We start from the raw sequence: 15,398 nt of genomic DNA on the forward strand, positions 1-15,398 counted from the left end.
TTTTCATTATAAAGATAACATATCTAGCTAATTCGCGTGGCGAAAACACAAATATTCTGAACGGGGTAATAATGAGAAATTAATTCGCCCAATAAATACCAGTCTTTTCAATTCAACAACTTTAGTCTACGAGACGAACAATTCAAATTCGCTTTCTGCCCAATCTTGAGCTTTAATTCAGTTGTCTTTTGCACTCTTCAATTTTAAAACAATTGTAAACAAACTGCGATCAGTATTAATGATTTCCAACTCAGATGACAAAACCATTTTCAATGTCTGACAAGCAACACCATCAAAGATCAGGCTTACTGACGAGGCCGGACCGTTGAATTCTCCCCACCAACTACTACACCCTCCACACTGGGAATAGATACCAGGAATATGACAAAAGCCCCCACATTAGCAGAAGTTTTTTACAAGGACTCTAGTACTCAAATGGGTAGTTTGACTTCAACGGATGCAATTTTAAAGGAAGTAAACCATTGCAAAAACACAAACAACAAAGAGAAATGCAAGAAAATCTCATCTAACATCCACAGCCATTCAAAAGACCTCCAGTTAAAGAACAGTTGCCTATTCGTGGACGACAAAATTGCAATTCCCAATTTTCCCAAACGGACGCATACATTGAGGCCATTATGAAAATCATCCGGGAAACTCGGATCTGACAGACATGGCAACTCATGCATGGTGGTCATACATGCACTGCAATCTGCTATCAAAATAAAATGCGACCACTGCACCAAAATTGGTACAAAAGTGAAATCTATATTTCTTTATACTATGTGGGCAGCACAAAAATTATGTGAAGATATTAATAAACAGCTTCACACAATTTTTTGTGGGTCCTATATACAATGAAAAAGACACGAAGTACACTTCCTTGCATGTATTGATCGTTTTTCAAGTTTTCTGTCAGCTGAAGTAGTCGATAGAACAAAGGAGCAAAATGGTTCAAAGTTCCCTCAAATTAAGCACTAATACATGGCATAACACGCTCAATTAGACCATACCAAACTAAATGTCAAATCAGTCAGCAAATCAAATGGTTTCCTAATCAAGATGTCATTAAGCTCATCGAAGCTCCAATTTACTATCACAGAGCAATTGAACTAGTGAAACAGCTGATACAAAAGATTAAAAGCCGCTTAGCATGTACTAAAACTGCGGCGCGAAATCAACTTAATCCAACGGCTTCAATAAATTAGATAATTTACCAGCAACAAATATGTCGTCAAAATACAAACAATTTTTCACCATTGGAAGATCATTTTGGACGTAAAGCAATTACTCCTTTTAGTGTAATAACCACAGAAATAAATCCAAATAATTTAACATATGAGCCGCTTTTATGTAAATATACAGATCTAGAATTCGTTCGGTGGGTTAAAGGTACTCAAAGATCGCTACGAGGATGGCTCACGAACGACAGAATTTGAACAGAGACGTGACAGCCTTACCCAAGATGCAGTCAAACGCAGAAAAAACGAACCAGCACATGAGTCCAGAGTAATTCAACATCCAGAAACAAGATTAGCCGTATACCATATTTTTGTATATCAACTAAAAATTGCCTCAAAACTGAATAATTCTAAAGAACAGATTTATAAGCGATTTCGCACCGCGAAACCACCGGAATACAAGCATTAACACAATTCAGTATAGATTATTAATTTGTAGGACACCTTTTTTTGATTTTTTTTTGCTCGTGCTGCATATTGGCACATTTAAACACGATTATATACAGTTAGCTTCTCGCTTATCTTCTTAAAGTTGCCGCAGAGAAAAAACAAACTTGATCGTCGTTTCGATGCCGCTAATTTTCTTGTTGTGGTGCATGACACGGATGAAACTATTGAGGCTAGATACAACAGATGCACTTTGAATTCCTTGGTTTTAAAGTTTCCATGATCAGATAGATTTTCAAATGCTTAGTAACTCCTTTGGAAAGATATATACCCAGGAAAACATTGTTCAGCTTCCCTTTTTGATCTCATCGGATAAAAGCGATAAAGCTAGGAGATTCTTAGCAAAGCGTAGAAAGAACTATTGCATCGCGCCCATTAGGTTGGAAAAAAATACAGAAATTTTCTCTTTAAAAGCCTCCAGTAAACCTATCAATGTCTGACTTGCGATCAATCTAATCATTCTAAATATTCAATTTTTTGATTGCTTGCGTTCTCAAATGATTTGAGTTTGGCTGAGAGGGAGGAGAAAGATTCAAATTCAAACTATCATTTTAAATTGTACCTCATGTTGTTAAATATGAGCGCTTTTTGTTAGTAGAGAAATATTAAAAATATATCTTTGATATCTTTTCGGGTGAAAAGTGAAGCCGTCCAGAAATTCCGATTCACCTTTCACGAAATTGCAAATGTCATTGAGATTAAGATGGTAGTTGCTAAGAAACCAAGGTATTGACACATTAATTTTGAAAAGTTGTCCTCCCATTGGTGGAACTGTCATTGAGGGAGGTTAAACGGAACTTCGAGATGACAGCTGTATCTGTATACAAAACAGGTAGATCAACTAGGAGGTTTATAACAACTTCGAAACGGTAGACTGCTGCTATGTATTTCTGAATATCTTTATTTTTGGAGTGCTCAAACAGCTCGACAAAATTTTTTCAAATAATTTCCAAATACTTTCGAATTTTTCCAAATATTATTCAAATAATTTCAAATATAAACCATTGTAAATTGGTTTTTCGAAAAATAAATAGTTTGCCCTGTCAGTTTCAAGCTGTATTTAGATTTTAGAAACAGTATGATTTAAAGTTTGCCAGACACATTTTTTCTGCACCCTCTGCAGTAAATACCATTGTATTATAGCTTTCTTCATTTTTTCAAACCAAAATAATTTTTAGAGGAAAAAAGACTGAAAAAAAGGTAGTTTTTTTTGCGATTTGCTCTCGTAAACTGTCAAAATTTTATACAGTAAGTTTTTTGAAGGAACAAATGGCGCATTGGTGCGTACGCTGCTCACAAAAGTTTATTTTTTTTTGTTCATCAATCTATACAATAAAGCAGACCCAGAATTTTTTCTGATCCCCCGTACGTGCTATATTTTACAAACTATCTCGCTATATAATTATGCATAAATTGTAATTGTGGGGCATAAAACATTGAGCGTAGGGGAAAAACAGAATAGATCCATTTCTTAAGGAAAAAATTTTTTACGGTGGTCGTTCTGTTTTGAGATAATTGAGAAGAAACTGATCATAAACTGGGTAAGAAGATAAGAAACGCTGGAAAAAAGTTGAGAATTTCAAATTAGTTGCTAGTGTGAATAACTGTATTCCTTTTTTCGAAAATTTTAACAAATATGTTAGGCCAGAATCTGTAAAAAAAATTTATTAGAGTTCTGCGGTTTTTCCAAGACTGACCTGCTTCAAGTCCTTTCTACTTATTGTGATCGCTTATCATGCAAGATATATCCCGGGTCGAGGTTTGGCGGTGCATTTTCGTAAGAAATGCAGTGAAAAAATATAATTTTCACCGCATAATTCTTACATCTTTTTGCGGTGAATGCTGTGAGTCGCGGTTAATTATTTATTTTCAACGCCTTCTCATTATTCTTACAAAATAGAAACTTCCGTACACGAGTTTGAACCTCTTACCTCCTGCATGCCTTCAACTTTTTATTCCACTGCGCCCACTGTCACTTAATTCGTTGATATTTCTTGTGAATTTAAATCAGATTCAGTAAACGTTGGAAAGCAAATGCAGTGAATTTTTGTAAGAAATGCGGTGAATTTTTGTAAGAAATGCGGTGAAATTCCGTGACTTATTTTAATTCACCGCATTTCTTACATTATTTTGCCACAAAATTCGATGCTGTGACTTTTGTAAGAAATGCGGTGACTTTTGCGCCGAGTTTTTGTAAGAAATGCGGTGAAAATTGTTTTTCACCGCATTCACCGCAATCACCGTATTTCATACAAAAATTAACCGTATTTCTTACAAAATTTCACCCTGAAACCTCGACCAGGGTTGCTCCATATCAAGTTCAGAAAACAAATTCAAGGTCATTCTATGCTCTAACCGGCGAATGGTTTTGTATGACAACGTGAACTAGTTCAAAGTTGAAAGTTTACTGCTATAATACGTTTTATTACTGCGATATGACTAATGGGCTATGAGGGTCATAAAATGATTGAAAGTTTAACGGCTGAAACCTTTTTCAAGGCAAAAATGAGTCAAACAAGTGAAAATATTTTGTGTAATTAAATTTGCAGAGTTACCGAATAATAAAAGACAATATGTTAGATAAAAATATATAAATTTTTCTGTGCTGCACAGATTCTTAGTTTTAATTTTGGCCTTTGATCGCACAAAAGCCGCTTGCTATTAATATCTAAATCGATAATAACATTAGGTATTCATAATATGTCAGTTATTTATTACCCTATAACTAAAGCAGCCAATTTTGATTGAGACGTAAATATTTATAGGTTTCAACCTACTTTTGAACAAACAACAATTATTATCATAAGACAATATTTTGAACTATCACTTTTCTTTCAAAACAAACAGAAAGAAGTAACTCAAACTTAGATAAAAAAATTAAAATGAGCAGAGTCTTGGCGTCAATTCTAGCTATCTGCTATTGTAGTTTCTTCGCCGAACAGGTCTCTGGTATGTCAAACTATCAAACCATCAAGAAAAATTAAATTGGTCTCTTTAGGGATGGTTTTGCTGGTTTTTGTGTCTGAATACATGTATTTGTATATAACATTCTTTTGATATATATATATATATATATATATATATATATAAATATCAAAAATTTCTACGTTCGAATTTTCATTCTGTAAGTCTTAATTCATTGAATTTTGTAAATGGAATCTCAAACATAGAAAGTTTGGAAAAGAACTGGATTTTTGGTTTAACATAATGATAAACCGTTGCAATGCACTAATTTATGCTTTTAATATTTTTTGGAAAGCTGTAGGGCAAATTAAAGTAGTATTGTGTGCTCGAAAATAAGGTTTCAATCCTCAAAGAAAAACAAAAGTCAAAAAGTTTTGTTAATCAAATAGGAGTATTCCTGTGAAAAAGAACATAGTTATGCATCTACTCAATGAGAAAGGTGACCAGCATTGTTCGTAACTTTGCCTTTTTTTTCAACAAACTGGGGAACTAGAGTTGCAAAATTATTTTGAAAAAAAAATCTCGAAACGAACTTTTGCAAATAATATCGTCTATTCATCATCCTCCGGCCAAAAAAATTTTGTAATGATATGAAATTAGAGGCGCTGGTATCAAAGATATGACAAAGCAAATGGTCAAGTTCATTTTTTGTCAGGTTTCTCTTATTTTCAACAACAAAGATTTTGATTTATTTGAGATTACGCTAAGATGCCATTGGGTTGCCAGAAAATATACCAAAAGTAATAGAATGTATTAGCTAAAGCTTTTGAATCAAAACACAGAAAACTAGAAAGGAAACTCTGTTACTCATATGTATTTTTTTACAGTAGCAATAAAACTTTGTTATTTATGTAAACAATTCATTTGGAAAAGAAAATATATAAAAAAATACACCTGGAGAACAATTAATGTAAGAAGTCTAGGTCGCAACTCTTAGAAATGGTTATGTTTTTTTATAACAACATAATTGTTGATCTCATTTAATGAAAAAGGTTTATAACTATCAAGAAATTAAACTGATTGTATCTTTTATTGGAATAGTTGTTTTCTAATTTGATAATTTGAGGTTAATTACTGACGTACTTAATCAATTTTGTTTCAGGAAAAATCCCCTGGCAGGTCTTGATTATACCCAAACTATATAATTGTAACCGATTTAAATGTAGCTCGTAGAACAATTAATTTTACTGTTAGATCTGTATTTGGAAAAAGTTAATGATAATATTAACCACATAAATGGCACTGCCATAACGAAAAGATTGAACTCTACCGGAGTTTACTTTGAAATAACCTGAGTTTTTAGCTTAACAATCAAGATGATTTTTTGTAACATGCTTCAGATTTACAGTAATTAGGTCTCAATTTTACCGTAACACTTAAGATAAACTTAACTTTACCATTTACAGCTTCGACAAAATTTATTAACTAAATAGATTAAATAAACAAAATAAACGCTGAAAAAAGATCTTCTGAACAACTAACATTAAATGAGATCTCAAGTGACGAAAGCATTACGCATATTCAGATTTAGTTATCACAAAACAACATAAATAGAGAAAAGGGGAAGAGAAGGAAATTTTTTGTTTTGAAAGTTGAGTTCTACTCCAGGTTCTAAAATTTCTTTGATTTTATGCTGGTCATACATGATATTTATTATTTCTTAGCATTCATATGAAAAATATATATCACCAAAAAATCTTACAGAAATCAAACAAAGAACTGAAAACTAAAAAAAAGTATAATCTTCATTTTCGGTAGAAATTGAAAGAACTTCTCCGTAATCAAATCGCACATATTACACCTACTGGATCCACAATTTATCGCATTCCATATTCCGAGACCATTTAATTTCAATATATCGCATGTGAATCTACTTTTGACTATCTTGGTGAGCTAATAAAGTAACTTATTATGATTGTTTACTTTTTCAGAGAAGGATTTTGAAGTTATATGCAAAATTTTTGGCCAGGTTTCTAATTATTGAGTGTTCATCGGCATTAACTGGCTTCAGATAATATTTATTAAACGTCAACCATATGGATAGAGATACTTTTATATTTAGCAACCAATTCTGCACTAAGTATTGGGTTTCAGGGTCTTTTTGTGGATCACAAAATGATACCAGAGGATCATACAAGTTATGCTTTGATGATAGAAACTTATTCCTGTAAATCAAAATATGATCATATATTTTTTCATTCTTGGTAAAATACAAGGATTATATATGATTTCTTGGCGAACATGCAATGGCCATATACCATATATGGTTCCGGTTTTTACATAGCAGTATAGTACTGATAAATCAAATATGGACGGCATGAAATCTTGTATGATCCTTGTATGAAATCAATGAAATTTCAAGCCGGGATTTTTCTCAACATTTGCACGTCTTCTTATATTCCTTAGAATTGATTTGATACGAGGTTTTATTACAGATCGGTTTTATCTTTCCTTGTTTGTTTTAGGGTTAGCCTCCCCCATTGAAGGGCAGGACACTTATAGACTGAAAGTTGCCGAAGATACCTTGTACGTGGACACATTGATAACCAGTGACTCCTGCAAAAAATTCACTTTCGTGGTTTTCAGGGCCCTCAATTATGTACCACGTGAGCTTCAAACTTTTCCTGAAACTTTTACAGTTACTGATTTCCCTCACCCTCTCCCCATTTCGTTTCGCCTTTCAGTACGTTTGCGCTGGCGGGTTGCAATTATCAAATATTAAAGACACCAGGCTGGAGGGGGGGGGGGGGGTTGAGGGGACGAACGGAATATATCCCTTTCCTTAACAATCCAAAGAAGACGTTTATATTCATGCCATAAATCAGTCATAACACAGTGAAAGTGAAGCAATGAGCTAACTATGTCAAAACTAATCGTCAAAAAAAATTTTAACGAAATTTCAATTTCGTTCAACGATGTTTTTTAATGAGCTATGAAAAATTTCATCATCTCTTTAAAAGAATTTTCTCAAATTACAGTTAAAGCTACTGGGAGTCAAAATTAATCTCAACTGTTGACCACATTAAACAAAATTTGATATTTTTGTGCAGGATAAATACGACGATTTTTACATTCAAAATGGAACATACCAATAATTTGATCAGTTTAAAGAATATCTGGAAGGTTGGTTTGAGTTGTGCGCTTTTTGAGTAAATACGGCCAGACTTTTGATCAACAGAGACCAGTCAGAGCAATGAGTTGCTCTTTCTTCTGCTAACCTCGGACTGTCAAAAACTCCGGACAATTTTCAGTCTTTTCATGAAATTTACTTTTGAAAAGACTTCACAGAGCTAACAGCGACTTTGAAATTTACTAGCATAATGAAAGCAGAAAATAAAATAAAAAAAATGACTATTACAGACAAGTTTGATTAAAAAAAAACAAACAAAAAACAAACAAACAAACCAACAATTGAATTCCAATCAAGAAAAATTAAAGTCTCACCACGACAGGCCTACATACATAAGTTGATGAGAACAGTTAAATTTCTTATTGAGCTTAATAAAGGAATTTCTATTTGAGGGGAATAACGGAATTTTTTATTGTCTGATAATATCCAGGGCCTGTCTCGTCCCTTTCCGGTGTTTTCAGAACCCGTAACCGTTTTATAGCACAAAGTCCACGCAACTTTTTTTCCTAGATTTTTTCCCCGTCAAATAAACAATCATGCGATGTATACGGCTCAAATATTTTGGTAGTTTTTGACTCAAATATTTTTGTAGTTTGGTGAGCAGTTGTTTCAATTTTGACGCATATACAAAACTGATGGAACATGAAACCAAAATTGATGACAGCACTGTAACTCAGAATTTTGAAGTGACTTCTGCAGAGTCACGTAACCGTAACCAAAATAAAAACACGATACGAGCACGTTTAAAAACGACGAAAATCAACGGAAGTCAACTTCTGGCTAAGCAGGAACTTCTGGCATTTTGATTTCTGGCATTATAGACATTCATTACACCGCAGAGGTATACCCAAATCGTCACGGGCAGATATGCCCGATGCGTGTATCTCGTGTTTGTTTTTACTATGTTAATACATTGAAAATGGAATAACATTGCGGAAAATAGCTACTTTGGCAGAAATTGGCAAAATGGAAGGGAAATTAGCAACCCGTGTTCGCGAAAGTATTCTAATCTTCGCGGCGAAATACAAGAACAATTTTTCAAAACTTTTTTTCGCACGGCTTGTATCACGCATCTGCTCCATTTACGTATCAATTTTTCGCACGCAATGTAGCTCAATTTTGCATATAATCGGCAATTAAACCTAACTTAATTGCTACTTATTTAATTAAGCCTAACTTATTACTACTAGTAGTACTTTATTACTACTTTATTACTACTTATAGCACTTGATTACTACTTCTACTACCTATTAGTACTATTTTTTACTACTCATCAAAATCGGCCAGTCCCACATTGATATAAAAAGCCTTTGATGTGCAAGAGATTTTTCGGAAAAAATTAGTTTTTGTTGTTGCATGTATTTAAAGCATTGAAAGCTTCAATTAAATTTTTATTAAAGTGCTTATTGCATGCTCAAAATTCGCGCATTTAATTAGGCTTAATTGTGGATTAAAGATACTTTTGATGCGAATAATAGATACCTAAATTGAGCGGAAACATGCTACAAGACTTATAACCTACTTTTCGATCCGAATGTTCTTTTATTTCGCAAAATTGGCGGAACTTTTTTGCGAAAAGTAAGATACAAAGGATGTCTCCATAATTTCGTTCATTTTATGCATCTATTTCTCGAGACAATTTTACTAAGGCGAAAATTTTGGGGTATACCTCTGCGGTGTAATGTTCGCCATTTTAAAATGTCACCTAACCTATACTTAAAAAATAAACTGTTGCTACACTAGAATTTGTTTCATTTTTAGTTCGTTTTGATAAACCCAAAGCGCTAAATCCCAAGGCCTTCCTCGGAAAAATCTTCAACAAGACTTGTGCTTCTGGAGAAGATTGTGCTGACGAATTTGGAATGATCCAAAATTTCGAACTGGGTCCTGTGGAACCCGGGTCAACCTATTTTGTTCTAATGAAAGCGTCTCGATGTTCGAAAGAACTGGCTATAAAATGGATGAGATCTGTTCAAATAGGTAGTTGCAGTTTTTCGATTTCGGGCGTCAGGTTATGCGTTAATTACAAGCCCAGAAAAATTGACGCTGACCATTAACCCCAGTTTCAGACCTCGTTTGGAATTGATTGAAAATTTATGAAAAAAACCCTGCTCGATCGAAAAGTGGTATGAAAAGATATAAATTTTAGGCGCAGTTTGACAAAATCTAATAAAATATGGATTTTTTTAAAAAAATGATGCAATAAAAGTTAGTTAGAAGAAAAAAGCAGAGTTTTTTTGTTCGAAATGATGCAACAATATGCTCAAGAAACCTTTCTTTTTCTGGCAGCATGTCGGTTTTTGCTGATGAAACTAGAGTGCGCCTCTGTCATATTTATTTTAAAAAAAGCAACAAAAAAATTAATTTTTTTTCAAATTTATTTTTAAAAATATGCAAAAAAACGTGTTTGATAACTTATGCTTTGTGGTTCAACAAAATTAGATGAAAGAAAACTGCTTGCTAAGTGTCCAAATAAGCTAAACACTGTCGGTTATTGGGAAGTTTTGAACAACTATGAAAGACTATTGCCTCATTTAAAAACAAGATAATGCTCCTTTGTATAAATCAAAGATTACCGCTAATTTTTCCAAGAAAAGAGTGAAAGGTACTTAATTAGCTTACATATAGTCTAGATCTGACTTCAATGAAAAACTTATTGGCTCAATTATGAAATAAAGACAGTTTTTTAGGAAATTTAGAAAAAATTTCAATAATTAGTAAATTAGAAACCTGTATGAAAACTGTACAAACTGCCTGATAGAAGTTAAATTAGCTAAAAGTGTAATAACGGGTTATTAGAGGCACAACACCAACTAGAAAATTAGTTTTGCCGCCATATCAGTTTCCAGAACCAAGGAAAAAATCTCTTCACAAACATTATGCTCTTCACAAAAATAATTAGACTAAGCTCACTACGCAAGAACAGTTTTCGAAGCCCAGAATTTCCATGTGCCGAGAATTTATAAAAAAAACTATTTTACTTTTATGACAATAAGAAAAATTAGACCGAATATAATTATCAGCAAAAGTGTGATCTTTTAATTAGATTATTTAAATAGGATTCAATGGTTGTTCAAAACTGTAATGCAAACCTTTTTTAATGAAAGTGAGAATCAATTTGCTGCCAGTTAACTGTGATAGTTCTAATCTCGAGATTATTATGAAGAAAAGAATTTGGGGGGGGGGGAGTTCCAATGTCCTTCTCCATTTTAATGGAAAAAGTATATTGGCATTGAGCCTGACATTTTGAAAGCAAATTTTATCAACTTGAAATCAAATATTTTACACTTTTGAACAGATAATTATGTTCCCATTTCAAATACGTTTAATGTCCTGTTGGGAATGCATTTTGAAAACAATTTTTCAAAGCATAAAAGTTTTTATTCCAGATTTGTTGACGTAGTCGAAAAGCGCTTAGAAAACGGGCAAATATTTATCTATTTTAAAAGAAATGGTAATGGAAGTTGTCTTGCAACGATACTTTTTTCACAATATCGATACTTTTTTCCATGAGGTTGCTCAGTAGATGGTAATTGGACGAATAGTACGCATCGTCACTCTTCTTTGTGTGTAATTTTTTTTGCGGTAGTTTAATGCTGTATTTTACCTCTCAATCAAAAAGCGTAGTCAAACCTTCAATTTCAAGCAATGTAGAAACTAGATTTTTTCAACCTGTGTTGGAGTAAAAAGTATCGTTCCAAGAGAATTTCAGTTATCGTTGTACAAAATAATAAATTACCAGTCCGGTTTCTAAGCGTTTTTAGACTAAGAAACCACTCAGTTAATTTGAACTGGTGATTTTAAACTTAGCAAGGTACAGATTTAACTTCACAACTTAGAAAAAGAGGTAAATCCTAATATTTATATTTTGCGGAGAAAATATAGCGATAACATATTGTATTTTCCAACAAAAACTGTTGATCTATAAAACCAATTCATTCAGAGTCATTTTCGCGTAATTATCTTAGCTAGATTTTTGAGTAATGTTTCCTTTTTATGCGTCACTAAATTTTATCCAAAAAAATTCACCAAAAACATCCAAAAAATTTACCTAAAAATTATCCGAAAGACTTAACCAAAAAATCTAAAAAAAGTTGAAGCTTTTTCCGTTGGTACGTTGATGTATTTGATAGTGTTTTTTTTTTGTTGTTTAGATCCTAAAACAGCCATATACAACATCACAGTAAAAACTTCAAACCATAGATATGCCGATGCCGATGTGAATGGTTTTGTCAGGATCAATGGTGTCAGTGAAACGGACGTTCATATTGGGAAAAACTTTCATCGAGGCGAAATCAAGCAGAGAATCGTGGAACTACCTTATCAAAAGATAGTTCTCTACATTGCTATAAGGAAAAAAGCCGATAACGATTTACATACTTGTTTTTATTCCGACCCTAAGATCGATTTTTAGGAACATTGCATAGAAGAGAAACTGTTATCTCTTGCCATTAGAAATTAATAGGAAGTCTTATTGTTGTAAAAATTGTTAGAAGAATTCGACGAAAAAATCGATTATTGTAGATATTTCGAATTTCATCTTTCTTTTCCTTTCGTACACCAAAACAAAGCTTTTGAAGCATCTTCTATTCATGAGATAATGAAAATTTTCTGGCTGGTGGTCATTTCAATTGCATTCATTTTCATCCTTTTCTTTTCAGAACCATGCGTTTCTGATTACTTATTACTTCAGTACGAAGTTGTTGGGTCTCAAAATAAAAAAACATTCATAAAAGTCACTTTTTCCGTTTAAACATGCCTAACCGGCTAAGCCAAGGGATTCAAATGGCAGTTTTACACATCATCCGGATAGACACAGAAATATGCAATTAGGTTTCAGAAAGCAATTGAAAACTGTTCTCACCAAATTAAACTTTATCTAAATTTTTAACAGCTTTCAGGTTATGTTTTTCGTAAAATATTTTTCTTTTCGTAAGATATTTTTCTTAACTATTGTTAAATAAATTGTTGAGGAAAATAGGCTTTTCATATCGATAACTACTGAATAAATATAGAAAATCAATCTACTCTTTGGGAGATTATTTTTGGTCACCGTGCACTTCGCAAAAAATTCATAAATTTACATATATAAAAAGTATTTGCAAAAAGAAATTTTAAAAATTACCCAGTGATAGAAAAAAGTTGAAAATTTACTCGAGATAAAGAATGAAGCAAAAGAACTAACCTGGACAAAAAGCTGCTAATACAATGTTTTGAAATCAAACAGCATGCGAGTATTGCCCGGAAAAGCAATTTAACAGACCGATAAGGCACTACTGAAGTACCCGGGTCAAGACTGGCTAGTTTACTACCCAGGATGAGGTCCCAGACCGAAACCAGATATGTCCAGACCGAAATGAACGCACGAAGGGCATATCCACTTTGGGTCTGGGACCTCAGCCTGGGTAGTAAGAATTTGCATGATTCTTGCAAAAGATGGTTATCTTACAAGAGTTGACTAGTTTCTTGCATAAGATCGTTAACTTATAAGAAATTGGATGTTCAATGGTTAAATTGTACGAAACGTTTTTTCTTGGATGTTTCTTGCAAAAGATGGTTATCTTGTAAGAATTGACTTTTTTTGCATAAGATCTTTAACTTGCAAGAAATTGGATGTTCAGTGTTTAAATTGTAAGAACCTGCAAGCCAAATGGCTAACTTGTAATTATCTTGCGATTTCTACAAGAAACGATAGAATGTTAAATTGAATTAACAAATTAGAGTTGAGTTTGAATGGACCAAACTCGCAAGAAACTTATAAATTTAGCCATTCAGTTAGCAAGTTCTTACAAGTTAACCACTCTATTTGCAAATTCATAAAAGCTAGCCATAATTTGCAAAATAGTTGCAAATTCTTGCACATTTAACCATCCAGTCTCAGTCCGGGTCAGTAATTTATAGTACACAAATTATAGCTCTCAGCTTTTAGCTTTTTTGTCTTATCAAATTGTGCTAACCGCCTAACAATTTTGCAGCAGTGAGCAAACGCACTGATTTTCAAATTACTGCATTGTCTAATCAAAAAATTATTCTGTTAGAGTTAGTTTCTGATTTAAAGGTTGAGCTGATTTTATTCTGATAGAATTTAGTCATGTGTGAGAGTCATTTCCCGGACCGATGAATTTGGCCAAAATTATGTAAGATCAGCGGCAACTGGCGTTGACAAGTTCAAACATTCACCGCAATTTTCTTACATAATTTTGCATTGAATGTGTTGAATTTCAAGACTAAAATTCAACGCATTCAACGCAAAATTATGTAAGAAATGGCGGTGAATTTTCCAACTTGTCAACGCTAGTTACCGCTGATCTTACATATTTAGCGTTGAATTTAGCTTAGGTCTTACATATTTAGCGTAGAATTTAGCGTAGAACTTACATCATTAGCGATGAATTTAGCGTAGATCTTACATATTTTTGCGTTGAATTTAGCGTTGATCTTACAAAAAATCAAAGCGTTCACCTGAACCATTGACCTTCAATTGCGTATGGGACTCGAACTACTGACCTCCTGCTTGCTTGTCATCTCTTCTACCATTGTGCCACAGTACCTTGGTTTCCTTAAGAGTCGCAATCCTCATAAAACGTTGATCTTACATATTTTGCGTTGAATTTAGCGTAGATCTTACATATTTTGCGTTAATTTTAGCGTAGATCTTACATATTTTGCGTTGAATTTATCCTAGAACTTACATATATTTCGTTGAATTTAGCGTAGATCTTACAAACTTTTCGTTGAAAGGAGCATTGATCTTATATATTTGGCACTCAATTTAGCGTAGATCTTACACGTTTTGCGTTGAATTTAGCCGAGATCTTACATAAATTCAACGTATTCAACGCATTTACCATGTGATGCGTACTGGGGAAAATTTTATTTTTTTTCAAGTTTTGAAAAAAAAAATTGTGTTCCTAAAATGGTCTGGAATGATTTTTGCACCGTAAGAGAGCACTCAAAGGCTATTCTTTGCTGACTTCATTTTGCTCATTTGTGCAGTGTAGGGGGTCAAAACAGTAAAAAAAATTAATTTTTTGAAAAAAACTTGAAAGATTTGAAATCGTAAAATGGTCCGAAATAGATTTTGCACTATAAAAGAGCACTAAAATGTGATTTTTTAATGGCTTCACTTTTCTCACCTGTGCAGTAAAGGGGGTCGAAAGAGTAAAAAAATTTATTTAATGAAAAAAAAACTTCAAAAATTTGAAATCGTAAAAGTGTCTGAATTGGATTTTGCACTATAGAAGTTGAATGCGTTGAATTTATGTAAAATCTCCGCTAAAATTCAAAATTAAATGTGTAAGATCTACGCGAAATTTCAACGCAAAGTATGTAAGATTGGCGTTGAATGCGTTGAATTTATTTAAGATCTAGGCTAAATCCAACGCTAAATATTTAAGATCTACGCTAAAATTCAACGAAAAATATATAAGATTGGCGTTGAAAGCGTTGGTTTTATGTAAGATCTACGCTAAATTCAACGCTAAATGTGTAAGACTTACGCAAAAATACAACGCAAAATATGTAAGGTTGGCGTTGATAGCGTTGATTTTATGTAAGATCTACGCTAAAATTCAACGCTAAAAATGTAAGATCTACGCGAAATTTCAACGCAAAAT

At 33.1% G+C, this 15,398-nt stretch overlaps 2 protein-coding genes across 2 annotated transcripts in view; one reads left to right on the forward strand and one right to left on the reverse strand.

Moving 5' to 3' along the window:
• The window catches only part of LOC142353476 (bis(5'-nucleosyl)-tetraphosphatase [asymmetrical]-like), an 81,548-nt gene that overhangs the window by 53,305 nt on the left and 12,845 nt on the right, over positions 1-15,398 (reverse strand). The gene's annotated exons all lie outside the window — the stretch shown is intronic.
• LOC142353344 (uncharacterized) overlaps positions 4,538-15,398 on the forward strand; it is a 12,113-nt gene continuing 1,252 nt past the window's right edge. The window contains exons 1-4 of the mRNA XM_075405577.1: positions 4,538-4,637; positions 7,118-7,258; positions 9,544-9,762; positions 11,937-12,129. Of these exons, the coding sequence (XP_075261692.1) occupies positions 4,571-4,637; positions 7,118-7,258; positions 9,544-9,762; positions 11,937-12,129 (620 nt within the window). The 5' untranslated portion in view covers positions 4,538-4,570. The remainder of the gene's footprint in view (positions 4,638-7,117; positions 7,259-9,543; positions 9,763-11,936; positions 12,130-15,398) is intronic.

The sequence above is a fragment of the Convolutriloba macropyga genome, chromosome 14, assembly GCF_964194025.1.
Source record: "Convolutriloba macropyga chromosome 14, txConMacr16.3, whole genome shotgun sequence".
Taxonomy (NCBI): Eukaryota; Metazoa; Xenacoelomorpha; order Acoela; family Convolutidae; genus Convolutriloba; species Convolutriloba macropyga.